This window comes from Globicephala melas, chromosome 2, assembly GCF_963455315.2.
Source record: "Globicephala melas chromosome 2, mGloMel1.2, whole genome shotgun sequence".
Classification (NCBI taxonomy): Eukaryota; Metazoa; Chordata; class Mammalia; order Artiodactyla; family Delphinidae; genus Globicephala; species Globicephala melas.
Window position 1 is genome coordinate 33737520 of NC_083315.2, and position 27781 is coordinate 33765300.

The following is a 27781-nucleotide window of genomic DNA, read 5'->3' on the forward strand; positions in this document are numbered from 1 at the left end:
TGGAGCTAAGAAATATCTTTTGACTACCATGTCGTATGAAACAGCTAATTCAAAGAACCAGCCATTTTGCTAAGTCCTAGAAATATGGAGTCTCAAGAATTCAACTGAACTAAACCACCTTCCATATAATCCCTGTTCTCTCCTTTAAAACATTTCCTGGGCTACCCTGGTTAGAGAAGATAATTTTGTTCAGGTTAATATAGCGCCATCTGCTGGTGAAAAGGAAAATGAATGTCTAGGAAGATGAGTTCTCTGATTTTAACATTGATGTGTGCAAGAAATAAAAGGGAATTGATATGTGGTTTCTTGCAGGATCCCCTTGTGTCAGAACTGGATACAGTTTTAAAAAGAAAAAAAGGCTGTGAGTGGACTTCTGGCTCCAGACGGTTACAGAGTACACTTTATTAACTCCCCCACCTCTTAGAAATTTCTATCAAAAAACAAACAAACAAAAAAAAAACCTACCAATAGGGAGAAAAGCATGTCAGAACAGGAAGCCACGGAAAGGGGCCAACCACATTCTGGAACCCATGAGAACTTTCTGCATGACATAGTGCAGGTGAGACTGGATTGAGGGAAGGGCTTGTTAGCCTGCCGTTGACCACACGGGAGGGAAAGGCCTGGGGAATGAGTGGGACAGGGGCCAGCAGACCCCTCAACACCAGTACCTACCAGCTCACAATACCGGGGGCTGGAGGGGAGGATGGGTTACTTGGTGCTTAGTGAGAAGCAGCGGTAGATCCTCCCTCCTTCCACTCTGGGAAATGTACCAGGTGCTGGAAGTCGGCAGGCACTTGGCACACGAAATTAACCGGCACTGCCAAGGCTGGCTTTGAACAAGACGGACCTGTCAGAAAAGGGTGGCAGGTACCCCTAGCAAACCTCTACGCTAAAACACTAAATCGCGGGTAGCATTTGAGCCAATTAGAGTTTCTAGATAGGATAACCAATACCCCTAAACTCTATACTCAGCAAATCATTCAAGTGTGACGACCACAGGAAGACATTCTCAGACATGCAAATATTCAGAGAGCTTTCCATCTGCACAACTTTCCTGAGAACACACACACACATACACACACTCTCTCTTTCTCTCCTAAGGATTATGGTCGTGAGGAATAAAACCAACGTAACTCAAGAATTAAGTCAAGATCATTGTGGCTAATAAAGTTATGCAATAAAAAAAGATACAAAAAGTAGTTCTGGGAAGAGAAGTAAAATAATTAATACCATTATCCTGTTAACCTCTAGCCTTCTGTCCGTCTGTCCTCTGTTTCTAAAATACCAGGGTGAGGAGAGGGAAGTGCGTGAAAGTTGTTTCAGATTCTCATCTTACCTGAGGAAGGGTCATATGTTTTCTATTTCATCACTGACCCTGATAGAGAGATGAGTTCAAGTATGTGATTTAATACATATTGCTTATAGACTCAGTACAATGAGTTCCCAAATTATTAGTATAAAAAAGAAGCAGGGAAAATTGGATCAATATGGCAAGGTAGAAAACGAATAACAGAATGATAACCAAATTTAACTTAAGAATATTGATTTTTCAAGTCCTAAATGAAATTTTCACGGAGAGAAATCAGCAGTATAAGAAAATTGTAATACACTCAAGAATGCATGGATGGTTCAATATTAAGAAATCTCTTTATATAATATTCTTTGAATGACGGTTTCTAAGTGCCTATTATGTGCCAGAACGATGGAATTTACTTGATCATCTTCTCTAACACATTCCTCCCAGCCTCCCATTCACGTCAGTCTCTAGTTCTTTTCTTGGTAGCACTTATTATTCTCTGTCATTATCTTTCACCTTTATCTGTTTGCTTGTTTGCTCTCGGCCTTCCGTCACGAAAATGCCTTTTCTCAGTGCCCTTCTCTGTCTTGCTCACAGCTAAATCCCTAATGCCTAACAAAGAACCTGACATGTAACAGCTGACATAATCATTCAACATTTATTGCATTAGTTCAACATTTATGCAATCTCTATTCATTCTTTATTATAATTTGTATTCTTTGTCACATAAAGATATTATATTTTCATATTCTTTATTAACTGAATTAATATACCTATGAGTTAATGGATGACAGTAATTCTAAATCCCTGCTCTCATAGAGCCTGTAATTTAGGGAGGAGACAATCTGACAAGTACTTCCATGGTCAGTGTCGAAATCTCAGTTTTTCTGTTCTCACTAAGTTGCTGAATAAAAGATGGAAATTGTTTTGCAGGAAGCTTCTACACCTTCCTCTCGAGAAAAGTCTGGAAAACTGGATGCACAAAGTAGTAACTTCCTGTTTCCCAAAGCCTGTCACCAAAGGACACGCAGCAACTCAACCAGTAAGTGTGTCATTGAACCATCTTTAGGAGCAGGGCTTAGATGTTGATGAATATCGAGAACATGAGTGATGTTGGAGATTTGGAGGAGGGTGGGTCTCTACTTGTCTAGATGGACTAGCCCAAGATGGTGGTCTGCTTGCCCCTCTGAGAGCACCCTTCACTGCGTGTGCATGTCCTGGCCAGCTAGAGCACCTCTGCCCTTGCTGACAGAGCTCTCTGTGGTTTAGTCAACTTCTCTTCTAGATGGACTTCAAGTGCCAAGTTGCGAAGACGTGACACAGAAGATAAAAGACGAGGGCTTTACACCTGCTCTGTCATCTAAGATGCCCCTTGGTCTTTGGAAGGCCACTGTCTCTCTCAGGGCCTCTGTCACCTCATCTGGTATAGGATGGGAGCTGGGGCTGGAAGATGTCGTGATTCTCGGTTGTCGCAAAGAGAACGGTGCTAATGCAAAGTCAGGAAAATGTGAAGAATGCAGAAAAGCACAAAGAAATTAAAACAATGCCAAATCCTAATTAGAGGCAATCTATGTTAACATTGTCTATTATTTCCCTCCTATGCCTATATATGCCTATAGAAAACACACACACACACACACACACACACACACACACCCTTGACCTCACGTCATTGGGAATTCTTTGGTAAACACTATTTTTAGTGGATATATAGTGTTTCATTATGTACATAATCTAGTTAGCTTGCTCCCTATTATTAGATAGGTAAGTTATTCTCAGCTTTTTGCTAACATAATCAACATTGCTGAGGTTGTCCATGAAATTTTGTTCGAGTTTACAGTGATTTTCTCAGGTGAAATATACAAGGCAGTGGACTGATGTGTGGTTAGGAGCTCACACTTGGCAACCAAGGCACTTGGATTTAGATCCTGCTTCCAGAAATAATTATCTCTGTGACCTTGGGCACATCCCTTAAATGCTCTAAGCCTCGTGTGATTCTGTTGTAGGATGGACCATCATTATAGTAATCATTTCCTATTTTTGGACTACTAGTTGCCCTTTTTTATCACTTCTTTTCCTTTAGCATAATATCCTAGAAATGGAGTTTCAAAAGGTAAATATACCTTAGATTTTTACCTGGGCTTCCAAATTTCCAGAGCTAATACTCTAATACATGTATACAAATACCAATTTCTTCAATCATAGCCCACACTGGATGATAATTTTAAAAATATTTGCCGTGCAGGTTTCTCTCTATTTCCCTCTTCCCCTTACCCATTGTCCGCTTTTTTGGTGGGGTGAGGGGGGGCTTGTTTTGCACCCAGGAGCAGCTTCACAATTTGTGGGGATCATTGTAAAATGAAAATGTGGGACTCCTGTTCAAATATTATGAAGAATTTCAAAATGGCGACAGCAACAAATATTATGAAGAATTTCAAAATGGCGACAGCAGAGCATTAAACCAAGCTGAATACCTTCTAAGTCTGGGGCTCTGTGTGAATTCACAGGTCGCATGCCCGTGAAGCAGCCCTGCTTGCAGCCCAGCCACTGACTCTTTCAGATGGCGTCATCCGGGTGCCCTGGCCCTCTGGTTTCTCGTTGAGTGCAGACGACCAACGGGAGACTGGAGGGTGGGAGGGAGAACCGCTGGGGTGTTTCTCCGCTCCCTCTGCCTTGGTGGCTCTGACAGTGCCCTGGTCCCAGCACTCCCTGGCCTGGTGATGCTGTTTCCTCTCTGTGCCCCTTCAGGTCTGGGATGGTAACAGCTTCCAGCTCTTGGCAATTCCTAGGTACCTCAATAGGCCTTGTTGTTTTCTTAAGCCCCATCTACGCTTTGTCAATGGCCCCTTTATTCACTTTCTCAAAGTCCTACCTGAGTGTGCCTTTTGCTTTTGTCAAACCCTGACCGATTTATGCGCCTATGAAATCAGTGGAAAGAACACCTCTCTACACAGGTGCAGTTCAACGTTCCTTCATTTGTTTATTTCCCTTCTTTTGAGTGTGCCTATTTTTCTATGGGGAGGATCATTATTTTATGACTAATTTATGAAAAGTCTCTTGATAAAATTAATATTGGGCTGCTGTATTTGCTGAACATACTTTCCTCAGTTGGTTATTTTTCTTTTAACGTAATTTTTCAGCATTAAGATGTTCTCATCTTTATCTAATCAAATTCATCAAATTTTCCTGTCTAACGTTAAAAGTGTCTTCCACATCCAGAGAACTATTAAATGTTTGGCTGTGTTTTCTTCTAGTTTTTTCTCATGTATACTTATTTACTTATTACACTCTGACACCTTTAAGTTGCTTCCAGCTTATCGACATTTACAAAATAATTATAGATACATGCTGTACACATTTCTTTTATCGTATTTGATTACATATTTAGGAGAGAATCATTGAAATTCTATAATATGAAGATTATTAAGTATACAACCACATCGATTAAATTATTTCTATGTAGTGTTGTTTTTTCTAGTTTTTTAAATGATTTGCCTTTTTTTTCCAACTTACTCTATCTGTAATTTATTTTTGGTGTTTGCTATGAAGCAAGAATCTAGATAGATTTTTTTTCTAAGTGGCTGATTGCAGCATTACTCATTGGTAGTTTCTGCCCATCCTTTTATTTTACACTTTTTGTTTATTTTGTTTATCTCTTGCAAATGATATGCACTTAGATCTCAAAAGCAAATCTGGCAATCTTTTTAAAGAGAGAAGCTTAAGCCATTAACGTTAGTATTATAATTAATATTTGCTTTTACTCATGTTCTTTTTCATATTTATTTACTTATTTATTTGGTTGCACTGGGTCTTAAGTGGCAGCATGTGAACTCTTAGTTGCGGCACACATGTGGGATCTAGTTCCCTGACCAGGGATCGAACCAGGGCTCCCTGCATTGGGAGCATGGAGTCCTATCCACTGCGCCATCAGGGAAGTCCCTCATGTTCTTTTTATACTTTCTGTTTTTATGATTACTTGTCATTTGTTTTCTGCCTCTTGCTCTGTGTGTGTGTGTGTGTGTGTGTGTGTGTGCGTGTGTTTAGTTTTTGCAGTGATTTGTAAGGTTTATTTAATTTTTCTTACCACTTCCAGTTTCCTTTAAGTTTAATCAATTAGGTTTAATTAATTAATAGTACTTGAGACTATATTTTCCAAATTGTCCCCCTAATGGAAGATGGTGTTATTTACCTCTAGTCCCATTCCCATTTATTTTTCCATTTCATAATTCAATGTAAACTTAAATTAGAAACTCACGTTATTATTATATAATCTTCAAAATATATAGTCAAAATTTATTTTGGTTTTTGCATTAGATTTTATAACCACATTTTCAGTGAACTCACTCAGTGCTACATGTTAACTGATTTCAACTTCCCCCACTCAAGGTGATAATTTTGATGTATTTCCTTGCTGTTAGAGCACATCCAGTAATTTTTTGAAAGAGTAGGTGAGGGCTCAGACCAGTTAGTGCTTTCGAGAGACTGCTCGTCCTAACTCTGGGCCTATGTCCTTGCTGATTGGAACTCATAGTGGGAGCAGGAACCACAGAAAGCCCGAGTTTTTTTTTTTTTTTTTTTTGTCTGGATCAGTGAGGGTAGAAGCGGAGTTAGCCTGGCCTGTTCCCCCTGTGCTTGTCCATGGCTCTAGATGCTTCTGTCCTGTGGACCGATCCCAGTCGGCCACGCGTTTGCTTGTCCTTATTCCCTCTGAACCCAAACGGTACACCGCTGCCCTTCTTCAGACGGCAGTCACCTTGCACTGCTGTGGGCGGAGAGAATGGGAGACTCGTTTTGGTTTCCTCACGATGAAGTAAGGAGCTCAACTCCCTCAAGTTTCCTCAAAAGCTGGACGCATCGCCTGGGGAGCCTGATAAACACACAGAACCCCCGCCCCCACCCCCACCTCCGCCCCAGACCCCATCCATGCAGACATGGATTCAATAGGTCTGGGTGGGGCGTTGAAATTTGCCCCACTTATGATACACACCCAGGTAAACATGATGCCCAGACAGATTTAGGACCATCTGTAGCCCCTCCTCCCAGCCCCGCTCCAGGATTCTTGGTCCCTCTTCCTGGGGCGTGGTTTTCTGAACCTCCTGGCTTCCTCTCTCTCCTGGCCCCTCTGGGGTCAGAGGGTCTCTGTGAGTCGGGGAGAACCAGCTCCTTGTGTGGAGACGGCTGCTGGGAGCAGCTGTCCTGGCCGGGAAACATTGCCCCAGCCACTTGGAGTGCCAGTGGACCAGGACATCTCCTTTCTCCCCCAGGCCTTTGTCCCTTCCTCCTCTTCCCTTAGGGATCTCACATCTCCAGGAATGCCCATTCTGTCCCATGTTCTCAGCCCACCCCGGGCAGTGGCTTCCTTTCTTCAGCCTAAGTCTTTACCATCCTAAGAATGAAAGCAAACCAAAAGCTCTGCTCCCACGTCCCTTCTTCGCTCTGAACCGCCACCCATCTCGTGTCTTTCTCTTGGGAGATTCCCCACCAAAGCCTTGTCCACTCACTTGAGTGGAGGGACCCTGGGAAAAGCGGCCCCTCTCTGCGTGCGTGCTGCCCAGTGCCGTGGCCACTGTTCACACCTCGAGCACTCGGAGTGTGGCTCGTCCAAATGCTCAGAGTGCAAAAGATGCGCCCACCTCAAAGACTAAGCACAAAACCAAAAAAGGATGCAAGATACTTCATTAATAACTTTATGTATTATATGTTAAAATGACAGGGTTTAGGTCTATGGGACTAAATACAATACACGATTAATATTAACCTCACTTTTTCTTTTGACTGGTTTTTAATGTGGCTACTAGAAAATTTCAAATTCCATATGTGACTTGTATTATATTTCAATTGAGAAGCACTGATCTAGACAGTGAGGGGCCATAGCAGAGAATCTCTGCAGCTTTTTCCAGCTGGAAGAGGTAGAGTTCCCGGTTGGGTGAAAGGAAGTCTGGGGTTCCCCCAAAAGAAAAAGAAGATGATGGCTTTGCATTTTCTTAGATCCCCAAAGAATCAAGAGTTGACCCTGCCTGCCTGTGTTAGGGGTGTGTATGTGCCTGTGTGTGAATGTGCGTGTGCGTGTGTGTAAGAAGCAGTCAGGTGCTGTCGGGACGTTGGATGTTGCCATGGCAGATCCCACAGGCTCCTGCCCGGTCTCTCCTCTGGCTCTACATGTCTGGGGGCATTCCTCCTCTCCCTCCTCTCCCTCCTCTCCCTCCTCTCCCTCCTGGGTCGAGACTGAAAACCCCCTGGCAGCAGGCACTGGAGTTGACAGAGCATTGCGGTTTCCTGAGAGCCCAGCATGCTGCTTGACATGTAGGAGATGTCTTGCCAACTGTCTCGAGTTGAGCTGAGGCGAGATGGAAGTGACAGTCCCACCTGCACCCTGCGGTGCAGACAGCATGAATGGAGCTAATGCTGCCTACGTCTTCATTGGCCCCCACTCTGCATCCTGCACCCAGCACTGGGTGCTCCTCATGGCCGCTGGCTCATGAGGGCTGGCCGTTGGCCGGGGCTGACGTTGTTCTCCCTTGAGCTTTGCTTTCTGACAGCACAAATGATCTCTTCCTTTTTTTCCTCTCCTGGGTTAGGTGTTAATCCCTACTGCACAGGAGAGATTGATTTTCCAATGACCAAGAAATCGGCGGCTTCCACAGACAGGCAGCCTTATTCCCTCTGTAGCAACAGGAAGTCTCTCTCTCAACAACTGGACTGTGCAGCGGGAAAGGCTGTGGTAAGAACGAAGGCAGGGGACCCTGGAGAGCAGGGAGAGAGGGGAGGGGTCCAGACTCAGCGGCGGCTGAAGAGACCTTCTTAGTGGCTTGACGTCCACAGAATTACAGAGGGGAGGGGCTGGCTTCGTGAGTGTGGGCACCTCCAGGCAAAGAACCACATTAGGAATGGTCACCTGTGAGTGCCAGGCACTTGTGACCGCGGCTGCTTTGATGCTATGAGGAGCTAATGTGCAGAGAACATTCCACCCATGCAGACCTTGAACGGGCACTTTATGTGGGTCCCTTTATTTCATCTGCACAGCGACCCTAGGAGGTGGGCGAGGGAAGTGAGGACAAGTTAAGGGAGGCATGTGAATTCACATTGCTAATAAGAGTCCGCGCTGGGACTCGAAGTCAGAGCTTCAGGATTCCAGAACCTGTGCTTTTAGCCCCTGTGATGTAGTGAGTTGCTTTACACATTTTGCCTCTACAGTAAGTCCCCTACACACGAACGAGTTCTGTTCCGAGAGCGTGTTCGTAAATCCAATTTGTTCGTAAGTCCAAGAGTTAGCCTAGGTCCCCAACTAACACAGTCGGCTCTCTAGTACTGCACTGGAATAGGTTTATAATACTTTTCACACAAACAATACATAAAAAAACAAACACAAAAAACAAAGGAAACATTTTTAATCTTACTGTACTGTACCTTGAAAAGTACAGTAGCACAGTACAACAGCTGGCATCCAGGGGCTGGCATGGAGTGAACAGGCAAGAAGAGTTACTGACTGGAGGAGGGAGAGGAGGTGGGAGATGCTAGAGCTGAAGGATCGTCAGCAACAGGAGACGGAGGGCGAGCTGCGATGTCACTCACGCCTGACGTGGATGGCCCACACATTTGCATCTTGGAAAGTTTGCAACTTGAAAGTTCGTATGTAGGGGACTTACTGTAATTCCTGAGCTTAGAAAGGAGGGTAACATCAGCCCCATTGTACAGCGAGGAAGCAGAGGCTTGGCAAGGGGAGTAGCGGTCTGAATTCACACATCTTGAAAACCTAAGCGTCCAGCATTGAGACCAAGCCCTCACCAGTCCGTTCCCTTCCCACTATGGGGCACGAGGTTGCAGTCTGGGAGCCAAGCAGGTGTGAAGCACAGGGTCCCCTCACTTGTCACCCCAGCCAGCCTGTTGTGTCCCTGAGCCCCGGCCGAGGCACAAGGCACCCGCAGTGCCTCCTGCTGCCACCTGTGAGCATACAGCGCCCTCCGTCTGCAGCACCCTGTCCCCTTCCCTCACCTCTAGCCTGCAAACCCTACCCCATCCTTCAAAACCCTTCCTAGCACTACTTCCGCTGTGAGCTCTCCTGAGTCCTCCAAGTGCTTGACCCTTATATGTTTCCTGACGCCCATCGTAATGTGTCTGGGCTTCTCTTACAGACTCACCCAACGTGCCTTGTTGGTGTCATTACTTATGTTAGGGTCTTAGCCCCCCTGTAGGGTCCATAGTCAAGTGATGTTTGATGTTTGATTCTCCCCACACGGTACACGTCAGATGCTTGAAGATTTCATTTCTCTCTTCCATTCCCTTCCCTGAGCTATTATGCTTTTCGCTTACCAGCAGGAATCATCGGTGTTCCAGTGTTAGAAAAAGACAGCTTCCGAAGTGACAGGCGACTTTACAGATAAGGAACCCGAGGCACAGAGGGGTCAAATCAGTTCCCCAAGGTCACCAGCTGATAGTTGGAGAGCCAGGCAGCCGGGCTTCCAAGTCTGAGACCTAACCACCATGCTCCTTTGCCCCTCCCCGCAGCACTTCCTGTGGGGCGCAGGGCGTGTGTCTGTTTGGCACCCCTGCTCCTATGCAAGTGGGTAATCCCCTGTCTGCCTCCCCCTGGAATTTACATTCTGAGTTTTCACATCTTTGGGTTCCTGACCCTTTGCCCACCACCCTGTGCCTGGCACTAAATGGGGTCTCCGTAAATGTGGCTTGGATTTTGTTGAGGGTGTCCTTGGCCGTTGGCTTCCCAACCTGGGCTAGGGACTCCGGTTATGGGACTCGTTGTCCTGGGGCAGCGTGGTCTGTGTCGTGACCCGGGACCCACTCCCGTGACAAGCCTTAGTGAGTCTCTGGCTGCTGGTCCACAGGGAGATCAGGCTCCTGGGACCACCAAAACAGCCCCCCTCCACCAGACGCCCACCCACACCCCATTCACCATGCTCTGGCTGCTATGCTGTGGACCCTCAGGAGAGAGGGGATCGGGGTCCTCTCCTCGGCTGGGCCTTCCCTGTCCCCGTTCCCAGCAAGGTGTGTGCTGCCGTCCTGTTGACTCATCCTCTCCCCACCCTGGTCCCTCGTTCCAGGGTCCGTCAAGGCCAATACGGTCGCTCAGCACAGCTCAGCTCATGCAGCCCTTGGGGGGCCTCCAGGCATCCGTCATCTCCAACATCGTGCTGATGAAGGGCCAGGCCAAGGTGAGCAAGCACTGTGGCCAACAGAAGTTACTGGGTCGACACGGGTTCCTGAGGAGCTGTCATGTCACGAGAAGGGTGGAGAGAGGGGCTGGTGATTCTGGCTCAGAACATGAGTGTTCGGATGCTCTCGTGCCGGCACAGGGAGGGGCAGTCAGGGTTGCTCTGCACTGTGCGGGTCACAGGAAGACAAATGTTGCCCAGTTTTTCCCTGGCGTAGTACTTTCCAGAAGTTAGTTTTACCTGATGATTGAATTCAAAACATCATCATAGTCAGTTCAGGCTGCTATAGCAAAAATACCATAGACTGGGCGGCTTAAACAGCAGGTATTTATTTCTCACGGTTCTGGAGGCTGGGGGTCCAAGTTGAAGGTGCCGGCAGATGCCACATATGTTGAGGACTCCTCTCCTGATTCACGGATGCCTCATTCTCTCTGTGTCCACACATGGTGGAAGGAGCAAGGGAGTTCTCTGGGGTCTCTTTTACGAGAGCACTAATCCCATTCATGAGGGATCCACCATTTTTCCTTTGTTTTTTTGGACCAAGGCAGTATTTTTCTTTAGAATAAATATATTTTGTAAACAAAGCAAGTACATATATAAACAAATTAGCCTTTATTTTCTTTTGTTTTTGCCTTTATTTTATTTTACTTATTTTTTTATTGAAGTATAGTTGATGTACAATATTATATAAGTTTCAGGTGTACAACATAGTGACTCACAATTTTGAAAGGTTATATTCCATTTATAGTTATTGTAAAATATTGGCTATATTCCCTGTGCTGTACAATATTTCCTTGTAGCTTATTTATTTTATACATAGTAGTTTGTACCTCTTCGTCTTCTATCCCTACCTGCCCCTGCCCGCTTCAGGAGTACTCCCCCTTTATGGCCTAGTTACTTCCCAAAGGCTCCCCCTAACATATTAATTTGGGATAGGGGCATAAACATTCAGTCCGTGTGTCTTCCCCAAATTCAGATATTCAGACAGATTTTTGCCCCACAATTGAGAAATATCTAAAGGGGGACACAAAAGCAGTGGTAATTGTGGGACATCCCAAATGCTCCTTGCCATTGCTTCCAGAACATGCCATCCCATACATGGAGTTGACGTGGGCACTGAAGAACTTCTGAAATAGACATGGCAGCTGCTGCAAAGTTCTCAGGCCAGCCAAGGGAACCGAGATGCTTAAATGATGGAAGGGTAGGTTTCTACCCACCTCATATGATTTTGGTGTGTGGTGTGAGGGAAGATCTGTTCACCGATATGGTCTTCCTGCAGGAGGGCCCCATATGTCTGGAGTCCTTCCCTCCACCCCCATCCATCCTGTCTCCTGGGAGCTCAGCAGAGATAAATGAGGAGAAACAAGTGGGAAGTACTGAGATGATTGTTCCTCTAATCACAAGGGGGTCACTCTCGCCAGTGCTGATTTTCTCCAGACAGCCCCTCTTTCTGATTTCTAAATCACAATGCTTGTCCCCCCTTGAATTTAGGTCGAAGCATTTTTAACACGGTTGACTTTTAGACGGTTTGCAATGCTCAAAAGGAGGCAGAATGGAAAAAAGCACCAACACCCGTGCAAAGATGATCAACAGGGGTGTCAGTCATCTCGGTGTGCATAGACTGTACAGTCAGTAAATAGATTTCGTGGGCAGATGTGTCACTGGGTGGATTGAACTGCCCTCGATGGACAGCCCTAAGGTGTTTGGTGTCGGAAGCCTGGAGTACAGAGCAGGGGCGATGGGTTAGAAATACGGTGGGTCTCCCACTGTCCTCCTGATACACCTCCACACCGAAGACCTCATCATTAACGGATAAGTAGAAGGAGGAAGAAGCAGAGCTAGAAGGTTCCACCAGTGCCTGAGGTAGCCAAAAACAATAAAACCAGCGACCAAAACCCAGGTATTGTGCTAAGGGCTTTGAAAGGATCATTCCTTTAATTCTCACAAAACCCTATTGTTATCTCCTGTTAATAGGTGAGGAGACTGGGGATCTGGGACTTACAGGACTGGCCCAAGGTCACTTGGTTAGTGAGCAGTTGACTCAAGACTTTCTGAGCCCTGGATCTTGTTCTTAACCACTACAGCATCCGGCCTCACCAGGGTGGGTGAAAGTTTGGGTCTAGAGCAATTATTTCAGCCAGGAAGAAGTTGGGAGCGCATACAGGGAGCCCGGAAGCTGCCCTACCTCTCATTTTCCTAGCCCCATGCTACTCCTGGACACCGTTGCTCTTTCCCATCCTGGAACACCCACGCCTTCACCAGAAGCTCACACCAGCGCTTTGTCCACACAGCTTTCCTGCCTGTCCCCTGCTCGCCAGGCTCCCTTAGGGTCTTGAAGGTGGCTGCCTGGCCTGCCGCCTCTGTGATGCTGGGGCGGTGCACACACTCGTCTCCAAGCAGCTGCTGACCTTGGAGAAACTGCCCAGGAGCAGTGATGCTGTTACTTGGCAGCCATCACTTGGAGGGGTCTTCCTGGGAGCCAAGTTGCTTGCTGCTTCCTGGCACGCTTGCAAGCTGAATCCAAAGGCCGGGCCTCCAGCTGGCTTTCGTGCCTTCTGTCTATAACATATGTTTCCCGAGCACCTGCGTCCAGAGAGCAGACACTGACAAATAAGGTGCGTTCCCCACCTCCGGGGAGCTCACAGTCTCCGGAGGAATCCATTGCGACCCAAGCTAAGCCTGCTTGAGACGAAGGGTGCTCTCAGTCATCAACCGAATAAAGCAGGCTGTGTGTGCACCTCCTTCGCTGCTCTCTGGGTCTGCCTAGGTGGTTGTCCTGACTCACTGCAGGTCTACAGGCCAAGCTAGACCCGCCCGCCTTTCTCTTCCTGCCGTCTGTCGACCTCACGTCTTCCTCTTGCTTCCCCGGCCTCTGGCCTCCTCTCTGCTGCCACCTGGCAGCTCCTGACCTCGTGGAGGGAGAGCACAGGACTGTAGTAAATTCCTTGAGAAGGGGAGGGGTGGGAGGTAGAACAGAAGGGGAGTGAACAGCTTTTGGTAGGAGAAGAGATGCTTCCTCCATTGTCAGCTGCTGCTTTTATGATTACTGGTGTTGGTGTGTTAGTTGTGGCTGCTGGATGTCTTAGTTAATATTCAAACGCAACGCTATGAGTTTGGTGATGTCAGCATCATTTTCCAAGGGGGTAAATTGAAGCTCAGAGACAGGAAGTGATCTGCCCAGAATTGCTAGTCAGAGGGGCAGAGCCAGGGTACTTGCTAGTCTCCATTCAGACGCCCCCTGTGTGGGGAACATCAGACTCGTGAGAAAGCCCCAGACACGACACAGCCCAGCGTGGCCTTGAACTTACCACTTTTCCCATTCCTCTGTTAGGTCCTCTAAGACCAAGGGCACCCCGCTCCTCCCTGAGTCCTCTGTTCAGGGCTCGGGCGGGGCCTCAGGACAAGGCAGCCCAGTGAATGGCATGGAACATTCCGAAATCTGACCTTCTCCTCTTCTTTCCCAGGGCCTGGGCTTCAGCATCGTTGGAGGAAAGGACAGCATTTATGGCCCTATTGGAATTTACGTTAAAACCATCTTTGCGGGGGGAGCCGCGGCCGCCGATGGAAGGCTACAGGAAGGTAGATTTCCCGGCCTTCACTAGGTGACGTTGGTGGAATCAAAAGCAGAATCACTAGGCTACCAGTAGAAGCTACTGGGAGAGTGAAATGTGTCTTGAGCCTTCAGAATCCAGCTTGCATGGATTCGGGGGTCTGCGGGCCCCGATGGCTCCGTCAGGCCTGGCACATTGGCTGGGTGTGTTTGCACACTCAGTCTCGGTCCTGTTACTGGCCTGGGGCAGAAGAGCCCTTCCATCCCTCTTGCGCGTTTGCTTGTCAAGGCCCCTCTGCGTTGCTGGCAGCCATGGACATCCCCTTTCTTTCGTTTTCTCTGCCCTCCTCTGCCCACAGGCACGGGGAACCAGGCCCAGGGCTTCCAGTGAGTCCTCTGTGAGCCTGCCCCGTGCTGGCCTCTAGGAATACAGAGGATTATCAGACAGGTTTCCTCTACTGAGGAGCTCAGAATCTGCCCAGCTGCCGCCCCTCCCCTTCTGCCCACCCTACTCCCATCCACTACCTCCCTCCAGCTTTTTCATCTCTTCCAGGGAGGGAAGCCCCTGGCCATCCTGAGAGGAAGGGGCCCAGGGCGCTGAGGTGTCCTCTGAGTGCCCCTCCCTATCCCCTTGTCCTGGAGGGGAGGGTTTTCTCCCCACCCCCAATCCTACCCCCCAGTCACGTGTAGGCTTGGCCCCAGGAGATCTCCAGGTTCTAACTGGGAGGCAAAATTCCGGGGCAGGTAGTCAGGGAGCAGAGGGAAGATGCTGCAGGCCTGACACTGGGCTACACGTGGATCTTTAAAGAGAAGCGATTTCACAACCTTCTTACCTTCTCTGTCAGGCCAGTTTCTGTAAACTCTGCTGCGAGCCAAACCACCTTTAATAACCTAACTTGTTCAGGGCAGGGTTGACCAGCCACAGCCCGCAGGCCACAGCTGGCCCACTGCCTATTTCTATAAGGCTCACGAACGAAGAAGAGTTTTCATGTCTCTTAAACGGCTGAAAAAAAGTCAAAAGAAGTTTGGATTCTTTTGTGAAAATTAAATTCAAATTTCAGCCTCCTTAGAAAAGCTTTATTGGTACACCGCCATGCTCGCTCACTGACCTCTCGTCTGTGGTTGCTTTTGTGCAGTGTTGAGTAGTTTCGACAGAGAGCATGTGGCCTGCGAAGCTTAAAATATTTACTATCTGGCTCTTTATAGAGAAAGTTTGCCAACTCTAACATTATGCGTATGGATTTTATTGTAGGGGCAGTGGGGAGCATTTGAAGCTTTTTATAATTTGGGAGGGACCAGCTAGGACCAGAGTTTTTAAGTTGATTCAGGAAGCCGAGTGTAAGATGAAGTGGGCTGGCTAGACACCAGAAGCAGTAAAACCAGTTCAGAGGCTATTGTAAGAGCCAGGCTCCAGCTCTTAAGGGTCTGCCCTGAGGCTGTAACCCTGGGAGGAGAAAGATGCTGATGGGGGAAACAAGGGCTTCTGTGGAGGTGGCAAATGAGATCAGAGAACACGTGAAGGCGTCTGATCTTAGTGAACTAGAGAACCGTGATGAATTATATATAACAGGAGGTGGAGGAAGGGTAGCAAAAGAAGGCAAACGAGGGTATTCAGGTTTGAGCCGCAGAGCGGAGTGAGGTCTCCAGGTGAGCACTAGGTGGCGCTGTCCAGCAGGCGAATGAAAATTTGGGTTCCAGTTCAGGAAGGGAATAAGGGTTGAATGTAGATTTTTAGGGTCATTTGGAAAATAGCTGAAGTTATAGAGTGGATGCAGGAAGCAGGGAAGAGAGGAGAGAGAAGAGGGCCGAGGCAAGGCTTGAGGGGGATAGCTAAATCAAGAGGCATGCAGAGGAGTCATTGAGAGAAAGGAAGGAAAGTGGGATCAGAATCTTGAGATGGGCCGGTCTGCTTCCTTATCTTCTGTACTTTTCTGTGTTTGACTAAAAGGTGGAGGAGGAATTGAAGTGGCCAGAAGAGAGAAGCCTGCCCAAGCCAAGCTTCATTCTTTTTCTTTCTGGGTATTTGTCTCGCTTAGTTAATAGTGATCGTAAGAATTCGGTGAAAAGGACGCTCAGCTAGTCGGCAGTCCTTGATTCTAGCCTCAAATAATTGACCAAATTGCCTTTTGTAACTTCTTTCAAAAGTGAAGTTTTAGAATACGCCCTTGAATTCCCCAGGAGATATGTCAGTTGCAACAAAAGTTTGGTGTCAAGATCAAGGCTAAGAATGTTTTATTTGTATTCCCTTTGCAAACAAATGATTGTGTAAGATTTATAAGGCAAAACCGAGGCTATTCACCTTCCACCAGATATGGCCAAATAAGGCTAAGGACTCTCTGGAGGGCCCAGAGTATGTGGCCCCCTTGGGATGGACATTCTAATAACCTGAAGACAAGTTCAGCCTCTTGTGTCATAAAGAATGGACGTTTCTGAAGTGTGTTCTTTGTAGATCCTGCCTTCAGCAAGTACTTAGTTATATTTTGATTATTTTTAATTTGTCAGTTGTCACACCTCAACTTGGAATCTCATAAGGACAAGGGCCGAGCCTTTTATTTTTCTTGTCTAGTTTTAGCAACATAACAGATGAAGCTGGTCTGAATATGCTTCCCACCCCTTTATTGTCATAGACACAAGTTGGCTAAAACAGCACATCGGAACTCTAAAGAAAGAAATGGAAACACCCAGCTTCTAAGAAACAAAGAAACCACTTTAAATCTAAGCGTGACATTCCCAGGAGTTGATGACGTGATAGCACAGGGAGCTGCTTACTGTGTCTAAGGCCCAGGGGCTGGGATTCGATGCCCACACAGGGGCAGGAGAGGTGGTCTTGGGCCCTGGGAACCTCTGAGAACCTGTAGAAAGCCTTCATACTAAAGAGCTGCCCTCATGAAAGGCCAGCAAGCCCAGGGAAGCAACAAGGAAACGTAATTTTGTCCTTGGCCCTTGGGTGGGGAAAAGACATCTCACTCGAGAAAATGAAGAGGCAAACCCGTGTCAGGGTGAGTGTGCAACCCCAGCCGTCAGCCCTTGCAGCTCAGGACCCCCAAGCTGAGGAGCTAACGTTACTACTGGGCCTGAACCAGTCCTGAGACCCCGGGGTGCCTGCTGGAAATAAAGGAAAAAAATAAAAGTAGCCACGTGAGGGGTGTGGGAATTCCACAGAAAAACAAGCTCCCCTTAAAAATGAGTTGAGGGCTTCCCTGGTGGTGCAGTGGTTGAGAGTCCGCCTGCCGATGCAGGGGACGCGGGTTCGTGCCCCGGTCCGGGAGGATCCCACATGCCGCGGAGCGGCTGGGCCTGTGAGCCATGGCCGCTGAGCCTGCGCGTCCGGAGCCTGTGCTCCGCAACGGGAGAGGCCACAGCAGTGAGAGGCCTGCGTACCACAAAAAAAAAAGAGTTGAAAATAAAGATTACAATTGTTCAGCCAGAAAAAGGAATGAAATCCTGCCATTTGGGACAACATGGATGGACCTTGAAGGCATTATACTGAGTGAAATAAGTCAGAAGAGAAAGACAAACACCATACAATCACACTTATATATGGAATCTAACAAAACAAAAGACCTAACTCATAGCTATAGAGAACAGATGGGTGGTTGCCAGAATTGGGGGGGGAGGGTGAATTGGGCGAAGGCGATCAAAAGGTATAAATGTCCAGTTATAAAATAAATAAATCTTGGGTGACTCTAGTTAGTAATACTGTATTGTATGTTTGAAAGTTGCTAAGAGAGTAGAGCTTTTCTTTTTTTTAAATTTTGTTGAAGTGTAGTTGATTTACAGTGTTGTGCTAATTTCTGCTGTACAGAAAAGTGACTCAGTTCTACACATATATATTCTTTTTCATATTCTTTTCCATTCTTGTTTATCACAGGATATTGAATATAGTTCCCTGTGCTATACAGGAGGACCTTGCTGTTTATCCATCCTATATATACTAGTTTGCATCGGCTAATCCAAAGTTCCCAATCCACTTGGGCAACCACAAGTCTGTTAAAAGAGTAGCTCTTGAAAGTTCTCATCACAAGGAAAAAAAACTTGTAACCAGGTGTGGTGACTAATATTAACTAGACTTATTGTGGTGATCATTTCTCAACATATAAGATCTTTAAAAAGATAAGAGAAGGAATAGAAAAACAATAAGGAAACAACAGAACACAATGAAAAAATAGATGGATGTGAAAAAAATAACTTTTAGAAATTAAAAAAAAGCAAAGTCATTGAAAGAAAAAAGAAAAACCTCAACGGATGGGTTAAACAGTAGATAAATGCAGCTGTAAGGAGAATTTGTGATCTGGAAATTATCCAGTAGGCCACATAGAACAATAGAGAAGCAAAAGAGAAGCCCTAGAGAAACATGCAGAATAGGTTGAGATGGTCCAAAATAATCTAATGGGAATTCTAGAAAGAAAGAATAGAGTGAAAGAGGGAAAGCGATAGGCGATGAGATCGTGGTTAAGAATTTTCCAGAATTATCCGGAATTTTCCAGAATTATGCAAACTTCAGTATGAGGTAGCACCCTAATACATCCTAGTGAAGCTTCAGACTATCAAAGACAAAAAGTATATATATATTAAAAACAACCAGAGAAAAATGATGGATTCTCTACCGTGGGACCATAATTAACTGACAGCAGATTCACCCAATAGCACGCAGGCCAGAAACCCGTGTAAAAAATAATGTTTGCATCTGAATTTCCCAGCACAGTGTTGAATACAGAGACAGTGCTCTTTGTTTATGTATTGAATAGATGGAATGAATGGGAGAAAGTGGTTTTCCATCCCCATAAAAATGGATCTCTGGATATAGAAAAAATTCTTCTCTTAGGTATAGGAGGAAAAAGCTCTAAGTCCTAACTTTTTACCATATGAACTTTGGACTTCTCTGAGCTCACTTTCCTCTTCTGTAACTTGGGACCTACACTGCATTCTGGAAACATCACATCCAACCCACATTTACTGGGCACTGTGGAGGCCTCACCCAGAATTGGCCCTGGGGATGACAGCATCTGATGTAACAAAGCCCCTTCCCCAGGGAGAGACTTTCACAGTTCATCGATGACCACCGGGGTGGCAAGGGCTGTGAGAGTGGTAGGTTCTGGGTGCCACGAGAGTGCAAATTCAGCAGAGACCAAGAGGTTAAGAAGTGGTAGGTGAAGAAGGTAGGAGATGTACGTTTTAGTTCAGACGATGGCACGGAAGCAAGCATGGGACTGCACAGACCACTGTGGGAAAGGCAGGTGTGCGGCATCAGGAAATGGTCCAGGGGAGCGAATGGCATGAGGGGCTGAGAGGCAGGAGAGAAAGAGGTGAAACCCAGAGGTGGGCAGGGAGCCGATTGGGCCAGGCCTTGTGTGCCTGGCTAAGGACCCTGGATCTCACCCTGGAAAGTAAGCAGTACCAGAGAAGGCCCGGCACTGCTGCCTTGCCCACCCCCCAGGGGGAGAGCCCTGAATGAGGAGGTGTTCTCTGTGATGCTTTGTACATCTCACAGAAACCTGGACGGGGGGTGGGGGCACTAGAGTTTAAGGGATAACGCCTCCTGATTGGGCAAAACTCTTCTCGGCTACAATTTCTCCCTCTCCCAACAGGTGATGAAATTCTGGAACTCAACGGGGAATCGATGGCTGGACTCACACATCAGGATGCTTTGCAGAAGTTCAAGGTGACCGTTTATTATCAATATATGGCCAAACTCTGGGGCCTTCAGACAAAGGAATCAAGCTCCCGGCATCACCCTCCTTCCTTCAAACCTACAAATTCCAAATGTGGGCTCCTTTACGTGGGACACCTTGCTGACACTCATCTGGGCACATTGTTCAAAAAAGGCCTTACTCTGAAAATAATAGTGTAATCAGGACTGTTGTCGGGGGCTGCATCAACTATTTGAGGTTTATAGAATGGTTTTGTTTTATTTTATTTTATTGGAGTATAATTGCTTCACCATGTTGTGTTGGTTTCTGCTGTACAATGAAGTGAATCAGCTATACGTATACATCTATCCCCTCCCTCTTGGACCTCCCTCCCACCTCCCCCCCATCCCACCCATCTAGGTCATCACAGAGCACCAAGCTGAGCTCCCTGTGCTGTATAGCAGGTTCCCACTAGCTATCTGTTTTACACATGGTAGTGTATATATGTCAATCCTAATCTCCTAATTCATCTCCCCCTCCCCTTCCCCCCTCGTGTCCGCGTGTCCGTTCTCTATGTCTGCATCTCTATTCCTGCCCTACAGATAGGTTCGTCGGTATCATTTTTCTAGCTTCCACATATATGTGTTAATGTACGAAATTTGTTTTTCTCTTTCTGACTTACTTCACTCTGTATGACAGACTCTAGGTCCATCCACATCTCTACAAATGACCCAGTTTTGTTCCTTTTCATGGCTGAGTAATATTCCACTGTATATATGTACCACATCATTATCCATTCCTCTGTCGTTGGACATTTAGGTTGTTTCCATGTCCTGGCTATTCTAAATAGTGCTGCATTGAACACTGGGGTACACATGTCCTTTTGAATTATGGTTTTCTCAGGGTGTAACGTTCTATGTATTTATATTACAATCTTTAAAGTTTCGAAGACAGTCACTGAAAGATATTTTTTGAGTCTCCATCTAGTTAGTTCACTTCAAGACTCCATCTCTTTGGCATATATATGTATATACTTCGTATATAAGATGTCATATCCGTATCCAGACATACTAATATATGTCATGTATATGTATACACACATTGCTGTATCTCACACACACACACACACACCCCCGCATGTGGCCACATTTCTTTAAAAAACATTCTACTATTGTTCCCCACAAAGACCCGGGCTCTTGCCCTTGGCCCGAGCTGCTGCTGGAAGCCGTGGCCCTCTCTCTTTCCTTCCAGCAAGCCAAAAAGGGGCTCCTCGCCCTCACGGTGAGGACCCGCCTGACGGCCCCCCACTCCCTGAGCAGCCGCCTGTCCCCCCCACTGTGCCGCTCCCTGAGCTCCAGCACCTGTGTCACCAAGGACTGCAACTCCTTCATCCTGGAAAGCCCTGAAGCGCCCGCCAGCAGCGCCAAGCCCAACTACAGGATCCTGGTGGAGGTGTCCCTGAAGAAAGGTAGGCTGGCGTCCTGGGGGCCCCGCTGTCCTCCTCCGCCCTCTGCCTGGGCCCCCCTCCACTGAGCTATCTCCCAGACTTTCTTTGGCTGGAAACAGGCCCGGACATTGTCCTTTGGCAGATTTTATGGCTGTTGTTTAGCCCCAAGGTCTAGGGCTCTGTTTGTTAACAGAAGCCTGGGACACACCATCCGAATTCAGTCAACATGTCCCAGTGCAGTGGACAAAATAAAACAGAAGGAAGCAAACACAAATCACACACACACACACACACACACACACACACACACGACCAGGAGTTGTAGCTCCCCAGCTAATCTGCTAAGAGACCTTGGGCAGGTCACTTGCCCTCTCTGGGACTCTTATTTTCTCACTTGTGCCAGAAAATTGAGATCCTCTCAAGCTCAGACATTTGGGGATCAGCATCTAGTCCCTTCACACACACACCCCCGCCAAGGGTGGATGCTAACTGCAGGGCCCCCCCTGCCAGATTACAGCTAGGCTGAGACCTGGAGAATGAAGAGGAGGCAGCTCCCGCAAAGGGACCAGCTCAGCTTGTAGGGACAGAGGGAAAGCCAGTGTGGCTGCAGTGAGGTGGGTAGCCTGAGAAGTGGTGTTGGAGCACCTGGCGGAGGCAAAGAGAGAGACCCTGTGGGGCTTTTCTGCTAGATTCTCTTCTAATTGCAATTGGGAGTCCTTGAGGGATTTCTAAGCACAGGCATAATCAGCTTATGCTTTAAAAGAAACATCTCCTAGGCATCTCTGTAGAGAATGGCCTATAATGTGACAAAAATGGAGGCTTGGGAACCGGTTGCAGCCGTTGGATCAGAGAGGATGAGAACGGTAGGTGAAGACGGGTGGGTGGCTTTGAGATCTGTTGTAGAAGAAGAATGAGGAATGAAGAGGGTAGACGGCAGGCAGCCTGAGGACTCAGACATCCCTGAGCCCCCAAGCCTGGCATGAATACTAGGCACAGGTCAGTACGTGCTGGCACACGCCAGCAGCTGTGTCCAGGACTCGCGGTGTGAGTTCACTGAGCAGGCGCAGGACATGGGGAAGACACGGCTCTCTTCCCTCCCCTGGTGGGCTCCGTGGTCCCTGGCCTTGGGGTGGTGTTTCCTCTGATCACTGGCATCAGAAATACCATAGGCAGGGTTTTTGTTGGATTGCCATATGTATATGACACAGCTTCTTAATCTCTACCCCCAGAGATTTCCCTTCCACAGTATTAGAAGAGAGGCCCAGGGATCTATAACTTTTATATAAGTACCCCAGGCAATTCTGATGCCTGCAGGGCTTAAGAACTCTCACTCTGGTCAGGAAACCTGATCTCGGCAAAGGGCTCTGACCTTTGTTTGTGGGCCATATCACAGCCAAAATTCTTCATCCATCAAACAGGGTTGCTAACAGTTGCCCATGGCAACCCTCCTGGGACGTTGGGAGGACCAGCATCAGAGGTGAAAATACCCACAACCATGCTTTGTAAACCACAGGTGCCAGGAGCAAACCACAAGAAGGTCTTTCTCCTACTCCCTGGCCACTCCATCTGGTCCTTCTTACCGGCTACCCCTCATTCTCCAGTCCTTTTGATGCTGGCCAGCCCCCGGCCCTCCTCTCCCACACACCCTGGGGGACCCATCCAGCCCCATGGTCCTAACACCACCACCTCCACGTTGATACTTTCAAACTTCCACCCAGCCTTCTCTGCTGGGCTCCAGATTCATCTACCCAACTATCTACTCCCCATGCCTCCTTGGCTACTTCATAGGCATCTCAGGAGTGACTGGGGCAAAACTGCACACCGGGTCGCCATCCTCATGATTCCGGTCCCCCATAGGCGTCCTGTTTTGGTAAACCGAATCATCACCCACCCAGTTATTCAAGCCAAAAAGTCTCAGAGTTCTTCAAGCTAAAAAAATCTCTACGAGTTATCTTCATTTTAATTTATGAAGTCCCCATATTGAATCCATCAGCAAGTCTGTCTTCAAGATGCGTTCTGTGTATAACCATCTCTCTCCCATTTCACTAGCGGTAAAGTCCAAGTCACCACTGCTGGGTGAAGAGTAGCCTCCTAACTGATCTCCTTGTTCCCATTCTTGCTTGACCCTTCATAGCTCTTTCTTTTCCCAGCAGCCGGTCATATTGGGGAAAATAGAACTTAGCCCATGTCACTTCCTGCTCGTAACTTTCCTATGGCATTTCTTCTCAGTGGAGAATAGCGTCCTTTCACTGACACATCCTTGTTGACAAGGTTCCACTTAAGCTGGCCCTTGCCTCCCTGTCCTGAATCCTCTCATACCACTCTCCCCGTGATGGGCTACGTTCCGGCCACACTGGCCTCCTTTTTGGTCCTGCAGCATGGCCCGCTTCCTTTCACCTTGGGCCTTTGCATTAGCTGTTACCTCTTTTGGGAATGATCTGCCCCCATCCCTGGTTCCTTCTTGTCATTCGTATTTTAGCCTAAATGTTGCCCTCTCTGAGCCCTGAAGAGGTCATCCTCTTGTGTTCTAGTGCATTCCCTATTAATTCTCTGCCTAACACTTATCACCCCCCTGACAACTTCCTTCCTCCTTCCTTCTTTCCCTCCCTCCCTCCGTCCTTCCCTTTCTCCCTCCCTTTTCCTTTTGTTCCTTCCTCCCTCCCTCCCTCCTGCTCTCTCTCCCTTCCTTCCTTCTTTCCTTCCCTTTCCTTACTTGACCTTAGCATCCTCATCTGCCTTGGTCACTAGTTGCTGACCCTAGAGCAGTGCCTACTCACAGTGATGTTCCATAAGCATGGGTGGAATGAATGCATTAATGAACAGGAGACACCAACTAACCCAGGACAGGTTTGGCACCTAATAGACTAGTGCATCCCTGGGAAAGCTCAGTCACCAGTGCCCCACCCCCATCCTGTTCTGCCTTCCAGAGGCCGGCGTGGGGCTGGGAATCGGCCTGTGCAGCGTCCCCTATTTCCAGTGTATCTCTGGCATTTTCATTCACACGCTTTCTCCGGGATCCGTGGCGCATCTGGACGGACGACTCCGGTATGTCCTGATTTCTGTTTTTGAAGAGACCCCTGATTTACAAAGGAGGGAAGGAATTCCTTAGCGCATCAGGAGACTGACTGGGAGATGAGATATTTAGAATGATCCAGGGATAGCTCAGAGCCTTTGTCCTCAAAGTGTGGTCCCTGGACCAGCAGCATTGAAATCACTTGGGAGTTCCTTAGAAATGCAGAATCCCAGGGCCCTTCCCAACCCACTGAATCAGGACCTGCATCTTAACTAGATCCCCGGGAATTTGTATGCACGTTGCAGTGTAAGAGGCATTGTCTCAGAGAATATCAGTCCAAGACAGAAAACATGAAGTTAAACATACTTTAATTCAGATGTAAATAATACAGACTGTAGAGTGACATAAAGAGGAGCTTCAAGGAGGTTTACCTGTGGAGTCAGTCTGTATGGAAAAAGAAGCTTACTCAGCAAATCAGTAGTATTAACTGCATTTCTTGTAGCATAAACAGAATATTTTCGGGCATTCCACGTGTATCTTTTTCCGAATAACTTCTAAGAGAAGTAAAAATCTAAATTTTATTTTCAAAAAGGGATCTGAGTTTGGTCATTACATTTTATTCCAGTTTACCTTGGTACAGTACTGTATACTCAGTCCAACACTCATGCGCGGTATAGCTTCTCTCCTATAGCGTAAGAAGATACATGCTATATATTTATGTGTATCCCAGATCGTATATCTTCATGTATATCTTCTCTACTGGGCTTAGGTTTTGCTGAATCAGGGGAGTTTTGCCGTATATTAAAATGTTTTCCTATCATTGTAGTATTGGGGCTGGCTAAAAAGTTCGGTGGGGTTTTCCCATAAGACGTTATGGAAAAACCCGAACGAACTTTTTGGCCAAGCCCATATATGCGCGCCCTGCTTAGGGTGGTATCTTGATGGAGCTTCTGAATTAGAGGTGGGCCTGCTGCTGTCATGGGCACGAGGGTGACAGCTGATTTGCTGAGCTGCTGTGCTGTTACCTGGGACCGAGTGGCTCAGTCAGAGTGATGGCCTTAGTCCTAATATCTTTAGACAGAGTCTTCCCTCCTGGACCTGCAGCTGGGTAGGGACTATTTTGGAAGCTTCCACTTTCCTTGGCATCAGGTGCTGTGTGGTCTTCAGTTACCTCAGTGAAAATGTGTACTTTCTTAGCAAGAAGGAGAAAGGGAACTAACTCAGAGACAGAAATGTAGAAGGAAGGGGCAGCCAACCGCAGCAGGAGGAAGTGTGAAATCAGCCACAGGGGACCTGAGTTCCAATCCTGGCCCTGCTAATAACCAGCTAGGGCAGAGGAGGGCAAATGGGGGCCCACCATCTGTTGTTTTTGTTAAATAAAGTTTTATTGAAACAAAGCCATGCTCCTTCACTTACATATTGTCTAAGGCTGCTATTTTTAGGCTGTGACATCAGAGTTGCAGCGTTGCCACAGAGACAGCACGGCCTGCAAAGCCTAAAATATTTACTATCTGGCACTTTGCAGAAAAAGTCTTTTAATCCCTAAGTGACGTCTTCTTGAGGAAATAATGTCACTCTCTCTGCCTCATTTTCCCCACGTATGAAGCAAGAGGATTGGATTGTACAAAATCCTCTGTGTATCGATGCAACCTTATTTTTTCTACCTCATTTTTTCCCCCATTTCCCGCCTTACAAGAATGAACTCCACTGCCTTCCCTCTTTATTTCTTTTTGCAAGAACCTTGGCTGCCCCCCCATCCAGCTATTTCTTCTTTACCTTTTAGCACGTCCCATCTGCTCTTCCTGTTAACCATTCTGCATATGGGAACATTGACGCCCCAAGAGAGATGTGAGCAGTTCCATTGTGATTAATTGGTTAATCCATTACATTGGTTAAACGACGCCCTCCATCTTGATCGAGCTTAAGTTAAATGGAAAGGGCAGAAAAAAGTCACAAACTTCCGTGAATGTTGCCCCACACTCGGTATGCATTGTCTCCCACTTTGTGGTCATGCATGAAGGGCGTGTGCGATATGTCGCTTTGGTCGGCCCTGTACTGAGTTTCAGTCGGGAGGCGAAGGAGGTCTCCTTATTGCTGTGAATTTGAGGTCTCATCACACAGCCCAGGCAGGACTGGGACCTCGGGGAAGCACACGTCCTGCTGATGAGTTTGCTGATGGCTTCCTGTTGATGCCTCTGCAGGTGTGGCGATGAACTTGTGGAAATCAACGACTCCCCCGTGCACTGCATGACGCTCAACGAAGTCTACGCCGTCCTGAGTCACTGTAACCCGGGTCCAGTCCCCATCATGGTTAGCCGACATCCGGACCCACAGGTGACACCCTGCTGGGCATCCTCTTCTTCCCAGACCCACTCTCTCAGGACTCAAATGAACCAAGTGTCTGTCGTAACAAGCGTCTGCAGAGAGGTCCTCTGACAAACTCCTAGACGCAGAGGCGATTGGCGTTAGCTCAGGGAAGCTCTTGCAGCTGGGTTACAAGCTCTAGGGCAGGAAAATATAGACCCAGGGTTCCTGCCAGTAGATAGAAGAGATTCACTCATGCATGCATCCAGTGGGTCCTCACTATGTGATTGTCTGGACCCGGGCGCTGAGCACACAGGAAGAAGTGGGCTCGTAGCACGCATGCCTGCCCTCCAGAAGCTTACGTTCTGGCTAGAGAGACTGAGAGAGAAATCATTGGGATACAGAGTGGTAAGTACTATGAGAATACAGGGATACAGACGGGAAGGTGAGAGAAAGCAAGAAATATCAGAAGTTAGTTTTCTCCAGGCAAAGAATTTGTGGAAGGTCATTCCAGGCAGTGGGAACACAGAGTTAGGCTGCAGAGTCATGAAGGGACCTGTCGTGGAAGGAGAGGGGGCTAGGTTCTCAGGCCTGGGATGTAGGGACTGGAGGAGAGCGTCGAGAATGGAGTCTGGCAAGGCACTGGGGTTACGTGGCAAAGGGCTTTCCACAGGGCGCTAAGGTGTTTGCATTTTATTCCGTGAGTAATGAGGAGCTAGGGGAGGTCTCTAGCTCTATATGTAACGTGTTCAGGGTTTTTTTTTACCCTTTGATTGCACGGCAGAGGACAGGATGGAGTAGGTGGAACTCGGAGTTTTTCAGAGGAAGGAAACGGATGGTGAGGGCGTGAACTAAACAGCAGATGTGGGAAGAGAACAGAGAAGAAGGGGCAACAAGAGGCAACCTGGGAAGAATCAACAAGATCTGTTGGCTGATTAGCTCTGGGGCAAGAGACGGGGGAGCCTAGGAGGACTGGAGTATTTTTAGATTAGAAGACGGAGCGATGGCAACACCACCACCGGAGTAGAGAATCAGAGAAGGGAGGTGGGCTTGGAAGGGAAGAGCAACATCTCAGTGTGGGATACAGAGAGATGGAGGTGCCTGGGGGAGGTTTAGTTAGAGATGCCCATAGGCAATTAGATTTAGGACTGACAGTGACTGGTAAGTGAGATCCAGGTGGAAGGAAGACTTGAGAAGTGCAGCCATGGGCGTGGGTGAGATGACTTTGGGGACCCTGGTGATAACCACCATCACTATTTATTTCATCCTTAGTGTGTACCAGCTGGGTTTGCCAAAGACTTGACATATACAGTTGCATTTAGTGGCTATACATCCCTCTGAAGTCGGTCTGATTTTCCCCTCCAATTCCTCGA

At 47.4% G+C, this 27781-nt stretch overlaps 1 protein-coding gene across 9 annotated transcripts in view; it reads left to right on the top strand.

Moving 5' to 3' along the window:
* IL16 (interleukin 16) overlaps positions 1 to 27781 on the top strand; it is a 103518-nt gene that overhangs the window by 54848 nt on the left and 20889 nt on the right. For 4 of the 9 annotated variants that reach the window (XM_060293765.1, XM_060293764.1, XM_060293767.2 and 1 more), the window contains 8 exons: positions 2231 to 2339; positions 7876 to 8018; positions 10354 to 10464; positions 13929 to 14043; positions 19603 to 19676; positions 20896 to 21112; positions 24019 to 24136; positions 26306 to 26438. In XM_060293765.1, coding sequence (XP_060149748.1) covers positions 2231 to 2339; positions 7876 to 8018; positions 10354 to 10464; positions 13929 to 14043; positions 19603 to 19676; positions 20896 to 21112; positions 24019 to 24136; positions 26306 to 26438 — 1020 coding nt within the window. Of the gene's footprint in view, positions 1 to 312; positions 560 to 2230; positions 2340 to 7875; positions 8019 to 10353; positions 10465 to 13928; positions 14044 to 19602; positions 19677 to 20895; positions 21113 to 24018; positions 24137 to 26305; positions 26439 to 27781 lie in introns of those variants that run through there. The other 5 variants (XM_060293769.1, XM_060293768.1, XM_070044847.1 and 2 more) reach the window with 5 other exon arrangements.